This window comes from Streptopelia decaocto, assembly GCF_964273445.1.
Source record: "Streptopelia decaocto genome assembly, chromosome: 3".
Lineage (NCBI taxonomy): Eukaryota > Metazoa > Chordata > Aves > Columbiformes > Columbidae > Streptopelia > Streptopelia decaocto.
The window spans coordinates 69980312-69996833 of NC_138656.1; the positions used below are offsets into that span (position 1 = coordinate 69980312).

Consider the following 16522-nt stretch of genomic DNA (forward strand, 5'->3'; position numbering starts at 1 on the left):
TCTGACGACCGCAGCCGTGCTTGTGTTGCTTCAAGCTATGGGCCTTTTCATGTCAGTCTTCTCTTCAAGAGCGCTGACCTTATGACCGCACTGAGCAAGGCATGGCATATTTAATGTGTAGTCACTGTTGATCTGTAGTTCACCTAAGGAAACTCGAATAAAAATTCAGAGATTGCCACACAACTGGTTTGCTGGTTCTTGTGTGTGCTTTAACTCAGCCTTTGTCACCAACCCTTGAACATCTTGCACTTGGCAGTGAACTTCTGTTACCACAATGTGACTGAGAAGTATGGAAATAGCAGCCTCACAGAGACGTGAGTTATGGGGAAGGCTTAATGTTGTTTGGTGTAACACAAGGTATCTGGGTAAGGGTGGAATAAAACCCTGGATCCCAAACCCCAGTGCAGTACCCTACCCACAAAGCCAGCTCACCTTCTTCTCTCCAAAGCACTCCTTTTAAACTGAAATACAAACCCTCAGTTCAATTCAGTGAAGCCCAGAGTTCACTCTGATTTTATCACTGTGACTTGTACTCTGATCTCCTATTTTTCCCTCAGTTTATTTACCTCTTAATCTAAGTCAGGGTCACCTCTTACCTTGGGGACAACAGGGTCCACTCCCACCAGACCTGTTGGTAATATTTCATTTTTTGTTTGCCTTAATAGTGCTGCACAGTGGTGGCACAGTGGATTGGGGTTCTAAGAGAACAACTTCCTACAGAGCAAAAACTAAGCTATTCATTACCCAGCTTGGGGCTCAGCCGAACATGCTGTTATGTGCTACAAATAACCAGTTTTAACATGTAACAACATGTTACAACAAGTAACAAGTTTTATTTTCCTTTTTTATTATTATTATTTTTTATTATTATTTTGGTCTTGTTTTGTTTTTTTGGTTGGTTTGGTTTGTGTTTTTTTCTTCCTTTTTCAGGAGTGAAGGGTATTACAGAGTTTGCCTGATTTCACTGCCTGTGCAGGAGCCCTCAGTGGGGTTTCTGCTGGTAGTGCCCAGCTGGCTGAAATGGACATGTGGTGACTTTGGCTGACCACAAAAAGATTCCTTCCAAGGCAATGGCCACTTTTCCTTTTTTTCAGCAACATCCTACCAACCAAATATTCCCTTCTTTTTAATATTGTCTGGAAAGTGAATAATATATACTGTCCTTACTTCAAAAGATACTATTCTCTTACTTAAAACTCTGGTGCATTAGAGTCATAGGCTGACTGCTGTGTATTCAGAGCCTATTAAAGAGTTTCTGCCTGCAGGCATTAACTGGCAAAGTCAGGGCTGGATATTACAACATTTTTACAGCAAGGACTATTAATATCCTGGGGCCATTGCAGTTTTGCCAGCCTGGCTTTGATGTGGCCAAGGCTTCCTCCCCTTCCTTCTGTGCCAAACACTTACAGTGGTGCCCTGTGTATGACATCAAAGCTGTTCATTTAGGTTTCAGTATTTCAGAATAAACAGCCCAAGGAAATCGTTACTTCTACTTGGACATGGTAAGTTTTGAAGGATGTATTTCCACCGTGCAAATGAACATAGAGCAGAAATGTCTGAGCCAGTCAAGGCAGCACAGGTGAGAGATCAAGCCAAGAGGCAACATGAGGCTGCCAGACGAGAGTGGGTATGAGTTCATGCTTGTGTCATCTCCCGCTTGTGGTCCTGCAGTGATCATTCCTCTTGGCTCAGCTCTGTGCTGGGCAGATGTGCTCCACACACACATTTTGCTGTTAGTTTTTTTTGTGTTTGCTTCCTACATTGGGTCACCTTGTCCATCGTTTTCTAAAGATGGAGAAAACAAACGTTAGGTAGCAAAACAGTGATAAACAGTAGAAAAAATAGTGACCCACACTACGTTACCATTAGTTGCTGATATTAGCTATCTTAGGCACATACAAGTTTTCACTTGTCAACATTTTCACAGAAGCGTTCCTCAGTGTTTTGTTTTAGTGCAGACCCTTTGCTTGAAGTTGGCTAACAGAGCACTCACAAGTGTGCTGAAGCTTCTCCTTGAAATTTCTTTGGTTACAAAAGGAATTACATACAGAAGATATGAGTGTTACGTAAAGGTGAGGAGAAATCAAAATTCCAACGTGACTGCATAAACAAACAAAAAACCAAACAAAGCCTAACCTGTTTCTGTCCTTACACACAGACATATTTTCATTCCCCCAAAAGACACTCCATCCGTGAAAAATGGGCTACTGTCATTGCCAGCAAACTTGAAGATATGTATTGCAGTCCCATTTGAAGCCTTTACTCATTGATTTTAATTAGACGTGCCAGCTCTGTGTCTTCCCTGCAAAGCTGAGATAATGAGCAGCTTTGGTAATGAGACCCTGGCAGTTGTGACCAAGAGTGGGAAGTGGCAAAAGCCCACCCAGACACAGCTGAGAGGATTAACACAAATTCAGAGAGAGTTTTCACTGCAGCTTCTCTTCAGAAAATAGGACATAGCTTGTTCCTAGAGTCTTTCAGTCTATTTTATTATATATCTAAGGTAAAGCCTGGCCCCGTTGCGTCAAGAAATGTTTTGGCACTGACCTCAGCGGAGCCAGGACATTGTTTCCTTCCCATTTACAACATTCCAGTGTAGATTTATCTTTCTCTGGAGGTCAATGAAAAAACAAAGTCTTCAAGACGAGAGGTAAAATGGAACATTTTTAACTGAGCCGTGCTTCCTGGAGACGCAAGGAACAAAATGGACACTTGTTACTCTATTATCATCAAGTATCTTGAAAAGAAAAGAGCACTGAGCAAGTCAGTGACTCTGTGACAAAATGAATGCTTTTTAAAATACTTTTCTACAAACAGAATTAAATCTTGTTTTCCCTTTACGTATTATATTTTCAGTCTATAATAAGAAGCTTCCAAACTTGCTATATTCAGCTAGTTAAAATAGGCTTTTCCTTCCTCCTTGGAAAACGGCTGTAACCAACAACTTTATGGGATTCTTGTCTGTCTGTCTGAATAGTTTCCAAGTTGGAGCTCACTGTCTAGAAAGAGAAGATTTCTGGGAGGAGTGAAAGGACAGCTGGACCAAACAACCTGACTCATCTCTTTAAAATGCTCTCTAAAACAAGCTTTTCAGAGAAAAAAATTAACTTTATCATTCTTCACTCAAAACTGACATCTTTCTTTCTTATAATTAGATCTTCTTTGATAAGAGCATTATTATTTACTAATATGGATTGTGGGATTATAATGTCCTTAAGTATGTAGCTGTGCTATAAATGTTCACCTATACTACCATGTTATACATAAGCTTAACTCCTCAGAACACGCTAATTTGCACTCAGGCTCTTTTCTGGTGAAGAGAAGCTGCCAAATTAATGTATACTGTGATTAAGTTATAAAAGACGTAGCCATCATTAACCAATTGACATGATAAATGCTTTCTAACCACCTGCAAATTGAGGGGATATTTTTCAAGTTTTAGATCCTTCTGCATGACAAGACAGAGACAGAAGATTAAGTGATACATTGTTTAGAAGCAGAGTGCTTAGTTTATATTTAACTAATAATTAATAGATGTTTTGTAAGTAAGAAACGAAACAATTATAACTAACATCATCAATTATTTCTTAATATAGATGGTATGTCAAAATTTTCAAAAATTGTAATGCATATGTAATAATTATATTAATATAAGCAACACAAGAGCATCCAGTCTTTGGAGCCCTTATGGAGAACGATCCCCAGAGCTCCCTAGCACTGTCAATAAAAGAATACTGCTTAACAGTATAATTGACTCTGCTGTTAAGTTTATTTTTTCGTTTCACTGGATCAAGTAAAATAGTGTATGTGGCAGGAACATCCAGGTGTAGCTTCGGTACTGATGCCAGGGACAAACCCCTATATGTAGTATTCTATGTTAAAACACACAAGCAAACAAACAAAACAAAACCCTTCCCCCCCAGCCAAAACCAAAACCAACCAACCAACAAAACACAAACACACACACAAAACCAACAAAAACAAAAACAAAAAAACAAACAACCCCCCAACATAATAATTATGCATTTTTTAGAAAAAAATATAAAAAATATTAATGAAACATAAACAGGAAGTTTAATGATGGCATGTTTTCCCTGCAGCATTCAAATGCCTATTTTTTTCCATTAAAGAGCTTTGCAGTTACAGGAAATGAGCAATAGAGCCAATTAAGAAGGCATATTGCAGAAGGTGATCAAGATCAGGAAGTGGGGAATAAAATTCTCCATCATGGAAGTTTTTAATTTCACTCTTATTACCTAAAGCTGCTGAGCACATAAGGGTTAAAATGGCTGGAATCTTCTTGCTCATCTATTCAAACTGATAAGCAGCTGAAGTAATTCCGATGGACTCCTTTGTTATGCACAGGTAGCTCCAAAATGCTACTTGCTTCCCAGAATTTAAAAGATACAGTATTTGTCTGGAGAAAATAATTGATTGTAGGTAAGTGTTTTAGTCTAGAGCTTGCTCTAAACTCCACTGAAACATATAGTGTCAAGTGAGAGCTAATGAGTTAAGTTGAATTTCTGATCAAAACCTCAATCCTTTTTTGTCTTTTTGATACTGCCAGGTATGAAGGCTTGGTATTGTCACTCCAGCCACCAAATGCTCTTAAGGTGTTTGGTAATAATTTGACATAGAATGTGCTGACATCTTTGTGGATGCTTATTGTTTTACACATGTGACTCTTCTTCATGAACAACAATATATGAACACTCTCATAGTGACAGATGTATTTATTTAAATGTACTTAAGCAACAGTAATACATTGTATTTAAAAACAAATCTGCTGAGGGTTACAACTGTTAGCTTTGACATGAAATTAATGCAGAATTCAATAAGAGCACAGAATAAGACTCATATCAGTAGGGTTAAAAGATTGCCAGCGTTGCAAAGGTTTTGTTTCATTAAAATCCCAATTCGCTTTCATTTGTTTCATCCACAAATTCTAAAACAGAAGGATTCTGATCTCCATCCCTGGGTCTGACACTGTTGCCTCTGTTTGTTTTGACATACTTGTGTAGCGTGCTATAATACTGCTCTTGCGAGCTGAAGGTATACAAGGATGAAATCTTCCACCAGTCTTCATTGCTGGGAGTCCCAAACGGTTCTTGGTTAGTGCCTTCAAAAAAGGAGTTTGTATTTATTTCTGCCAGCCTGGTTGCATGCTCTTTAGCCTTGGTCTCAAAGAGCTCCCATTCTTTTTGCTGGTAAATTTTCCAGAATTTGAGCTGAAGATAGCTAACTGGGGACCTACAGTGGCTGACACATGTTGCAATCAGATACCCGGTCACTGTGATGGTGATCACGAGCCATCCTAACAGCTTGGAAAAGAAACAGAGAGGTTAACAGTGGGTTTGCATGGCCACATGTAGGAGTATAGAGCTTAACATTGAAGCAGACATGAACACTGTAAGCAAAGGCTCCCTGGAGCACCTCCCTTCCAATCACTGCGGGAAGATCCCATGCACACAATTCAGTCAGTCTGACAGAGCTTCTGCACCCCTGAGCTTGTTGAATTAAGGATGAATACCAAAAAAGAGACGGTGAAGTTCTTTCCTCTGTTGTATCCAGCTTTCTCAGCTTGCAAGGCAAGATACTGATGGGCAGTATCTGCAGTTGTGGTCAGATTTATGGTACACAGGGTGCAGAATCACCCTGTCTTCCTCAGGCACTGCAAATCAGTGCTCCTGCTGACCGTGTTTTATCTGCTCTTGGGAAATAATCGCTCTCCCTGATGTATGAGCCTGCAAAAAAGAGCCAGTTGCCACAGACCACAGGAAAAGTTGTGTTTGTATGCTTTGTAGGCAGGACACAGATTTGACTACTGAATATGGAAATTCATTCTTGTTTTGTACATAATTTTAACAACCCTAGATAAGTCTCAGAGGCCACACCTAAAGCAGGTGTCCTAGTGAATGTTGGTCCCTCCAGTACCCAGTGGTACTTAGCTGGAAGCTCCAGGCAGAGGAGGTCTCACAGCATCCCCTTTCACCTCAGGCTGATCTTTTTTTTTTCTTTTTGAGTGAAAAACATTGAGTGCTGAAGAAAAATGATTTTGTTTTCTTTTTGTTTCTTAATATTTTTGAAAGCAGATCAGATATTGAAAATTGTGGTCAGTAATAAAAATGTTCTCTCACTTTTTCTGGTTTTGTTTGACAGGTTTGTTTCTTTTACATTTCATTGTAATATCTGTAGCAGTCAGTCTTCCTTGATTTTGCTCCTTTCTTACCCTATCTGAATTCAATGGTATAAAGTTTGCCCCTTTTCAGCCTTTTTCTTGGAGGAGCAGCATGCTAAGTATTTAACAAATATAAACACTTTTTGTTTTAATAAGCATTTGTACTAAACAGGAATTTATAAAAATCTGAGACATTATAATATCTTATAAACTTCACCCCACTGACCACCCTTCCTATTTTCCTGAGGAAAACTGATAAAATCTGATTTTTCTATTGTAGATAACATGACAACCAAACAAACCTAAAACAAAACTGGAATGCTGCCAAAATTTTGGGGTTTCATTTCAGTTCAAACAAAAAAAATCCACCCACATATGCTTTTTTTTTTGACCACTCTGTTTTCCTTCAGCACAAGAACACTTTAACAAGACAGGTAGTTATTTTAACTAATCTTCTAGAATACAAGTATGAAATTAATAATATGTTCGAGAGTTGAGATTCATCGTCAAACAAGCTGTCCTTATTTGTTTCACTTGCCAGCTCTCTGTTGCGAAGATACACCCGTTTCCTCTCTTTTCATGACCTCAGCTTCCCCTCAGCTAATACATACTTACAAAAATTTGAAGTATTCAGAGGAAAAAGAGAAGAACTCGCACCGTGTCTAAGTTAAATAAGTTGAAAACTTGCTGTGGAAAGTCCTGGTCTCTAGCCTGGTTCCCTGCCAAGCTTTGGAAGAGGTTTTGTAAGTGGCAAACATGCAAAACCAGGAAATAGCACAAATATACACTCACTACCAATCTTTTAGTGTGGGGGTTTTTTTGCTAATGACTTTTGGAATTATATAGCATGAGAGAGAAGGACTGTTTACAGGAACCACCATACATTGAGCAGCCAGGGCTGAAGCCAGTAGGGTAAAGAGCAATGGTGCTTTACCTGGGACTGTGCCCGAAGCCTGAGGAGTTCACCCGGTATCTTCTCTGATAACTTCTCATTGCAGGGTATTTGGAACAGCAGCTCCTGGCAGGCTTCTCCTCCTTTCTCACTGCACACCAGGTTCTTTAACGGGCTGCTCCCGCTGGCCGCGCACTCGTAGAAGCTGGCTCTGAACAGGGCCACCGCAACCCAGGTGAGAGGGGCCACCGCAGCTCTGGCTGTCACCTGCCTCAGCACGGGGCAGCAGCGGGTGCAGGTTTCCCGGGGGCCAGACCTGCATCCCTTCCCCTGAGGGCAGATTCCCGTCAGCAGGCGCCACGTCCTGGCGTTCACCATGAAGCCAAGCAGAAAGAGGATGAGGGCAGGCACTAGGAGGAAGACGGAGCCATACAGCAAGTTCCAAGAACTGCAGGGACACTTGAACAGCACAGATGAGAAGATGTGCTCGCTGGCAACCATCAGTAGGGACACAAGGCTGTAACCCAGAATGGTCTGGTGGCGGATGCAGATATCCAACATCCCACGTAACTTCTCCATTTTCTGCCTGTTCTTACTTTGAGGAGAGCAAAATCTCAGTCAGAAAGGGAAAGAGAAAGAGAAGTGTCCTGAAGCTCCCACAGCTTAGAGTAGCTTGCAGAGCTTTCACTTTCTGTTGGTGGGGGTGGTGCAGTGAGGCATAACAGCTGCCCTCCTTAGAGGAAACAGAAGAGCATGGGCTCACTGCACAGTGTCACGGTCAAGTGGACACCACAGTGGAAACCGGTAATCAATATCAAAACAGCAAAGATCTAGCTTTGTAGCTATAAAAATAGTTTGTATTTGTCCACACATGCATTGTAACTAACAGTGTGTTGAACCTTATTATCTTTTTAGTGAAGCTTTTGAGTGAGGCAACAAAGTGTGACTAAAATGTGAGAAAACCACCCAGAACTGTGTATAGTTTTTTATTCTGCCTTATTGTTAGCAACACACTACAGCTTGTTCTCTTATTGAAGAAAATTCAACTATAATAATTTTATTTTTTCAATGTAGTTTTATTGTTTTTAATTCATGAGAGCAAATTAGCCAGTGCAAACATAGCAATGACCCAGCAAGTTTCCACTGAAGCTCCAGCTACCAGAGTACCATTTGACAGGAACCAGACTTTGGACTCCATCCTCCATAGAAGGAAGTGGCAGCTTTGTAGCCCAGAAAAATAAATCCACTCCTAAGCCAGCAGAAACTTAGTAAATATAAAAATATAAATAAAATATAACAAGGGAAAGTGTAGAGTCTTGCATCTGGGTAGGAACAACCCCAGGTTCCAGTATAAGTTGGGGAAAGACCTGTTAGAGAGCAGTGTAGGGGAAAGGGACCTGGGGGTCCTGGTGGACAGCAGGATGACTATGAGCCAGCACTGTGCCCTTGTGGCCAGGAAGGCCAATGGCATCCCGGGCTGTATTAGAAGGTTCTCCTTCCCCTCTACTCTGCCCTGGTGAGACCCCATCTGGAATATTGTGTCCAGTTCTGGGCCCCTCAGTTCAAGAAGAACAGGGAACTGCTGGAGAGAGTCCAGCGCAGAGCAACAAAGATGATCAAGGGAGTGGAGCATCTCCCTTATGAGGAAAGGCTGAGGCAGCTGGGGCTCTTTAGTTTGGAGAGAGGAGACTGAGGGGTGACCTCATTAATGTTTATAAATATGCAAAGGGTGAGTGTCACGAGGATGGAGCCAGGCTCTTCTCGGTGACATCCAATTATAGGACAAGGGGCAATGGGTACAAACTGGAACACAGGAGGTTCCACTTAAATATGAGAAGAAACTTCTCAGTGAGGGTAACAGAACACTGGAACAGGCTGTCCAGGGGGGTTGTGGAGTCTCCTACTCTGGAGACATTCAAAACCTACCTGGACACATTCCTGTGTAACCTCATCTAGGTGTTCCTGCTCCAGCAGGGGGATTGGACTAGATGATCTCTCAAGGTCCCTTCCAATCCCTGACATTCTGTGATTCTGTGAAATAGCATGAAGTGGAAAAGTGATGGAAAAGACTTGCATAATGAAGAAAAATACGTGGAAGGGATTCCTGGGCTTGGAAGACTGAGCTGCCTATGAAAAAATTTGCTCACAGAATCCATAGGTTTCTTTTGTGCCCTGGGGGAGCTTGACCAGGCTCCTAGATAAGGTTTGTCTTATCTAAGTCTAGATGAGGTAAACTGGCACTCAGAATTAAGGAAGTGGAAGCTTTTTTGCTTGCTTGTAGCCATGTAGCTGAAGCTCTCTGAGGTGATGTAGGCAGTGTGGTGGTTTGTGGTCATCACATGCTTGGTGACATCCAGATGTGCAGCTGGCCAGGGAGCTGGTGGTCACTGTCATCTTCCCTGCCACAACCACTCACCTGTGATTTTAGGGTCGAAATCACCCACCTCTTGCATGAACGAGGAGCTCTCTTGCCTCACTGGGTGCATCAACAATATGAATGGATCCTGATCAGATTTTGAATGCTGTAATTTATACTGCACTGATTCTTTTGGGGCATTATCATGGCATAGAGGTTGACCACGAAGCCAGAGCTTCACCCTGGGCTCAGGCAAATGCTGCTTCCCGCTGGCCCAGCCTTATTTTTGTACTGGCCAGTGTAGGTGAGACAACAAGGTGTGATTGCTGCCTGTATCACTCCAAGCCGTACCCTGGGGCTGCAGGAATCAAGCAGGTGGAAACACAATGGCTTGTCAAAAGTCTGTGAGAACCCACATTATTTTCAATGAACTTTGGGGGTCATTTAAACATTCCAAAGGGCCTTTGCAGCCCTTTGGGCAGCTGAGCAGATGGCATGGAAGTGCCAGAGTAGGCAGTGCTGGTGTGGGTGGCTACCAGACTCACAACAGAGACGTGCTGTGCTCAGCATGGAGCTGTTGCAGAGGAGGAAACCGTGCCACTAACTGAAATGCTTGCCTCCGTCTGGAGGAAACTTTACTTTGTTGTTATGAAGCCATATAACATAAAGACATTAAACCATAAAGGACATAAACCCGGCAAGACTGAAATCAGGCTGAAGGTTAAGTTAGTCTGGCCAGCTCTTGGTTACAGCGGATCACTGAGGAGGAGCATGGGGACAGAGGAAGCTCGGGAGCACACTCACACCCCATGAATCTGCATTTCAGTGATTTCCTTTGCATTTAACACCGGCTGATGTATTTCTTCTGTAAATTTGTCTGGTTTTGGTTTTAACCCATGCAGATGTTTTAACGTCCAAATATATTGAATAGCACATGTGCTTAACCTTCGTTCAAACCTGACACCATCCCATTTGATGCCCCTAAGTTCTGGAATGGGAAGAGATGAAACAATGGATCCCTCCCTGGTCTCTCTGTCCACTCATGATTTTGTACACCTTCATCAAATCCCCTTCTTTTCCAGGCTGAGGAGCCCTTAACATATTTAGTTTTCCTTGTCTGACGTATACATCTCTATTTTTTTTTTAAATCCATGTTGCTACCTGAACTATGATCTCAGATTCAGGTATCATTTTTTTGGCATGAGGGGAAGTGGGGGAGAAGGGTATGGCCAATCTGCAGTGCATTGAAGGTGCAGCTGAATCACAGTTTGCTACAATGGCAAACTGACATGATTTTGTTCTCTATTTCCTTCTAATAATTTATAGAATATTAACCGAATTTTGATTGTCTGTGAAGCACTGAGCTGATATTTAGCGAGCTATGTATTATAATTAAAAAAATATCAGTCCTGAGCGGTGATCTTAGCCAGCTCAGTCGATCATCTGTGAAGGCAGGATTTGGTTTCACTTTGAACACCACTTCCTCTACATTGAATTTGACCTGCCATTTTGCTTTCTGGTCAGGCAGTCTAGTAAAGTATATCTGCAGTTCTTTAAAGCAGAGGTTTGTTTTTAACTATCCAGAAACAACTTTGTATTATTAGCAAATATTGTGGCCTTGATTTTTACCTAGAGGCAGCTAGAGGCAGTAGTTAGCATACCCTGAAAACAGAATTCAGCTCATTTGAAAATTCTTAACAGATGCTGGGATGGCAGAAATAATAGAAGCAAGGCGAAATAGTTTCAAAGGCTCTTCCTTATGAAGACAGGGACATGGGCTGCCTCTGAGAGCCACTGGTTTGACAAGGGATGCTAACCACTAGCAGCAGCTCTCTGGAGCAGACAACGACCACACAGGGGAAAGAGTAGAGCCAAGAAACCCTGCTACTTCACTTTCTGAGCCTAATTTTAGCAGTGCTTTATTTATCTGCAATAAAATATGATTTCAGGAACAAGTTTCCTGGGAAAAAGGCCGGAGAGCTCTGTGTGAAAAAGGATTAACCCTCCCCTCCAAGCAAACATGTTTCCAGTAAATACTGGGCAGAAAGAGGTGGGAGAGGGAAGAGGGACCACCCTGCTTGGGAAGCAGGGCAGTATTTGTGCTAGGGGCCCAGTGGGGCGCAGCCACGGCCTGGGCCAGCCTGGCTGGCAGGGGAGCAGCCGCGGGGCCGGGGGCAGGAGAGGGGTCGGGGCTGGGAGCAGGGCCGGGGGTGCAGAGCGTTGTTCTCTCGGAGCAACTCTTCTTGCCCTCTAAATTAACACTTGTCTGGCTGCAACAGCTGTAAAGCATTAACTGGAAAGTGTTCAGAAAAATAGTTTTCTGTTAAAGAACCCAGAATTCCAAAGTAAGGGTTGTTTTTGCAGGGATTCGCATTAAATTTTGTGCCTTGCAAGGGGGATGAAAACAATGCTGTAATAGAAAAGATGGCCTTTTTTAGAACAAAATCATTATTTTTGTTATTTGAAACATCTTTTTCTTTTGAAATATACTTTATTAAAAGGAGAGGCTTAGCTGAAAACAAATCGACTTGTTCAATATTTTGTCAGGTTTCTCCTTGATTCTATTCTGTCCTTTCATTTACAGCTGAATGAATGTCAAATATTTTCTAGCTGGAAAAAGCTGTAGTCTAGTTCTGTGGTTTTATCAAATGCATAATATTGGTCTTGAATGCAGCATATATGTGTCTGTACATTCATTGTGGGGCTTTGAAAGTACCTGTCGAGTAGATCTTGTTTTAGTGATGTTACTGAGTCCTCACAATATGTTATTTTTTTTTCTTTCTGGGACATTTGCTATTTGTTTGAAATAGCAAAAGACTGGTTCTGTTTTTCTACAAATCATTATCTTGGTAGCTGCTCCGACCAAGGCACATCCTGTCTCAAATTCCTCTCATTAGTCTCATCAAGCTCAGCTTCCTCTTCACATTATTCATCTAAAATCTTGTACATCTGTTGATGCAATGGAAAAGAGCACCTCAGCTCTGTTTTTTTCCTCTTTTTTAACAACTGGACTTGCTTTTTCAAGTAAAAGAGTTGTAAGCTGCATTTCTCAGTGCCCGCTTCAGAAAGACATATGGAAAAGTCTTTTTTATTCTAGGAAAATTCTTGTAACATCTTTTGTCTTGTTCCAGGTGAAATTAATGCTAAACTAGCAGTGGTCTTGTCTGGAAGCAGATCTGACCCCACCTTCCAGGTGGACTGACCTCCCCTGGAGGCCCATTACCCCAGTTTGTGAAACAGAGGAAGTTATTCTGACTTTACGGTTGAGACAGTCTTCTTACATGTTTGTGAAGTGTCACACAGCTCAGCAGCACCACATCAATCATTAATAGTACTAACACTTAGCAGAGCGGCAGCCTGAAAAGGAGCACTGTGAATGAGCATGTACAACTTACAAGCATTTGTGTACATTACACTGCTGTTTTAAGGCATTACATTTATGAGCAGCTTTTGGCTGAAAACGAAATGTAGTGGGTAGGGAGGAACCAGGTCTGCAAAACCAAATGCAGCTCTGAAGGAGGCTCTGATGGATGAGCTCTGGTATAGTCACACAAGCCATTGCAGTAATTTTCTCTTACTACTATTTACTGCTGCTCTTTTAGGAACACAGTTCCACTGCAGGTCTCATTTCTGTATGGAGAGGTCCTGGAACCCAGTCCAAGTGTCCTACAGTGACGAGCAGCATCAGGGCTTTCCTGTTCAATCTACGCTAATCTACAATCTATAAGTGCCATAAATAAGTCTGTGCAATTCTTTAAGTGTTGTTTGGGGACTGAGTGAAAAATATTTGACGAGTTTATAAGAAAATATATGATATTTTCATAGGATTAGAAAAGTAGAAGTTGTTGGGTTTTGTGATGAAATTAAGGAACCTTAGTGAGGCAGATTATAGAGTTAACTAATTTGTAATTGGGTAAATTAGCCTTGGTAGTCAGCTAGTCAGTTCTAAGCAAACAAAGCTCAGTTTTTTTCATTTACTGTGGAGAATGAAATGTCATAAAATTACTTTGCAAATATAAGTGCATTAAACTAAAAATATTTCTGTACTCTTATTATAAATGTTTTGTATTCCATGTGTCCTTGCTTTCTTCAGGTTGTGCGATCACATCTTGCTGTCTTGTAATTGCTGAATAGATGAAATTCGACTCTGTTCTGCTCCTTTTGTGTGTGTCCTAAGGCTGTCTGATCATATGCTACAAAAGATGTAGACATAAGGACATAAGGACGAAGCATTCCAGGTTGTCTACATTTAATGTTAGTAGTTACTTTCCAACTCTCTGGGTCTGGCCACATTTATTCCGTAATGCACAAATACTCCATCATAATTGTCCTTTTATTTGTAAGGCATTTGTAGCTGTATTTTATATTTTGTTATTAAACATCTTCTCTATTCCTCTACTTTACATAAAGGTGGAGTTATTTAAGTGCCCTCCCAGGGACTCTGGTCCTCTGCCCATTTTCCTATTACTAGCAATCTGCAATTGGGTCCACCAGAGGAAAATTTATGAGGCATACAAGGTTGTGTTTTACCAGAGTTCACCACTTCTGCTGTCAGAGCCAGATTGTCCACACAGCTTCTTTGAGGAATCTCCTACGGAGCCTTGGGCCCTCTGAGGCAAAGTAAGGTATATGACATTTTGAAGCTAATCCATTGCATATTGTTCACCACTCACTGGGGAAATATGATCTCATTACTGCCAATGGGTCAATCACAGTCCCCCTCATTAACTGACAAACTTAATAAATGAAAGAATACAATCACTTTATTTGATCAAAATAAGGGCTATGCCATAATAAAGAAGACAAGCACAAGATAAGTGAATATAGTTCTAGACTATAAAAATCAGTAAAGATCTACTATAACTGCTTCAGCATCTTTACTATGTCATGAAGCAACTTGGCCTTCCTTAGCATGTCCTGAAGAGTTCAGCTCCTCATCCTAAGGATAATCCCATTCTTTAGGGAGAAAAAAATCTGTATGCTGATCACCTACTTTCTCTTGCCACAGGCTGAATTAATCTAGCTTACTCTCCAGCAGTGTGACGGTCTAGGCAAGTTTCCATGCACATCCTCCTCCATTTCCCTTCATTGTCATTTCCTGTAGGCAGATTCAATGGGCCCGTGTTTCCTGGCATTCCTAGCTTCCTGTGTTACAACCTTTATGAAGACAAAGTGGAAAACTAGGGATTTTATACTCATGATTTTAGAATCATTCCACCTCCTTGAAGGTTGTCTTCCAACTGGTGTGAGATACGTAGCTAGACTGAGTGTGTAATGTTTGGAGTGTAAGTGCTTACTGGCGAAAAAATGTATTGGGCAAAGTAAAAAAAAAAAAAAAAATTAAAAAAAAAAATATATATCTATATATCCTTTTTCTGTGGATTATTGTTCTTGGTAGCATAGCCCTGGGGGCTGGAGGGGGACAGCTTTCCTCTAGATTGTCCCAGGGTCATTTAGGAGTAAAACCAGTAAAATCACTGGTGGTTTTGGGCATGGGTCAAAGTGGGGAAAGGCTATGATATAATGTTAAATGTCTCACACAACAACACATTTCAAATGCTAAGCAACTTTTCTCTGACTCCCTAAACCTCATCGTAAATGCTATAAAGCTGTTTTTTTCTAACAGCCTGAGAAACCTGCCACGAAAAGTAGCATCTGGGGAAAATGCTAAACTTGCACTTAGCTGAAGGCATGGCTAGATACAGTGGCAAACAGGATAACAAGATTGGGAGCTTCTTTCCTCATGGAGGCATATGACTCTGCCACAGCTCATTGCCTACAGCAGGCTTATATATGAGGAGAAAGCAAGTGCCCCTGGCTTAGGTGGCAATGTCCAACTTTACTGTTGCAATGGGATACACTATGTATGTCATAGAGGACATACATACTTGACCCTGTCCCGTCAAATATCTGAATGTGATACAACTCATGTGTACTAGGTTTGACACATGCCAACCTTTTTGTGGGTATGTTGTGCACATCAACATCACTATGCTGCTGCCTGCCTGAGGTTCTTAGAAATGAGGGAACCTGGGAATAGGCTGTCACCACCGTGATGAGTCACGGAGACCCTGCTGGACTGGTCTTCTTTGAGGGTCTCTCATACACAGACCAGGCTACCAGCCAGACAAATGGTGCTGACAGCCCATTCTTCATGGCTATCTTTCCTAGGGGACCCCATCATGCCTTTTCTTTCTGTGACTGGTGAATATCTGCAGACCAGAAGGAGAACACAATGTTGGGCCTGCACAAGTTAGATGCTGAGCTGAGGAGACACAGCTCATTTTAACTCCTGAAACTTCAAGCTTACCTGAAAACAGATGACAAGAACACAGCTTCCACAGCATCACCAAGGCGCAGGGGGACTATAAGGAACCCACCATTTGTCTTTCCATATAGTGAGGATTCCACAGTAACTCTGGTAGTATTGCAGGCATTTTTGTAGAAAGCACAGACATATAAAAGCATGCCAACACTGTATCTCCTGCTTTATTTCTGCCTTTTGGAAGTTTGAGTGAGAACGAATCTGTGTTTTTTTACTGAATAATCCCATTACCACAAGAACATCGTTACCACAAAGGCTGCATGATTTACATTGTTCTCTTTGTATTTTTATTAATATGAATTAAAGCAGAGAGGATATAGCTTTGTATATATGGATTCATGTGCTCCTTAGTAGCTCAGGGCCACTGCAGTCATGGTCAGTTTCACTGAAAACTGAAGATGAAATCTAAATTTTCTCGAAATTTTTTGTTTTCCCGTTGACTTAAATGGCTGCAGCCACTGTGCAGTGTAAAGTAGCAACTGAGGCAAGCACAAATTTAGTCAGCCATCTGTATTAGGATGTCAGCTTTGAGGAAGACCCAATGATAATCCTGTCTTTCAGAGTATTTTTTTAGAATGAACTTAGATGTTGTGTAGTTTGGTCCAGTTTTCCTGCCTGCCTGAAGCAAACAACAGCAATGTTCCTTCCTTGAAAGGGTCCTGGGCTCTTTCTTTGAAGTGCTTTGCCATTATTTGTTCCAAGGTTGAAATAGTTTAGAAAACAATCTGTGTGCTGATGGTAGTATGGACATACCCAGCACTGGATCTCATT

At 41.5% G+C, this 16522-nt stretch overlaps 1 protein-coding gene across 1 annotated transcript; it reads right to left on the minus strand.

Annotated features, from left to right (window-relative positions):
* Window positions 1–4718: 4718 nt before the first annotated feature.
* On the minus strand, window positions 4719–7741 carry CALHM6 (calcium homeostasis modulator family member 6). The gene is made up of 2 exons (XM_082048412.1): window positions 7113–7741; window positions 4719–5321 (listed from the first exon to the last, which is right to left on the minus strand). Exons 1-2 carry the CDS (start codon window positions 7647–7649, stop codon window positions 4905–4907), a joined length of 954 nt encoding a protein of 317 aa, XP_081904538.1. The 5' UTR covers window positions 7650–7741; the 3' UTR covers window positions 4719–4904.
* Window positions 7742–16522: the final 8781 nt, after the last annotated feature.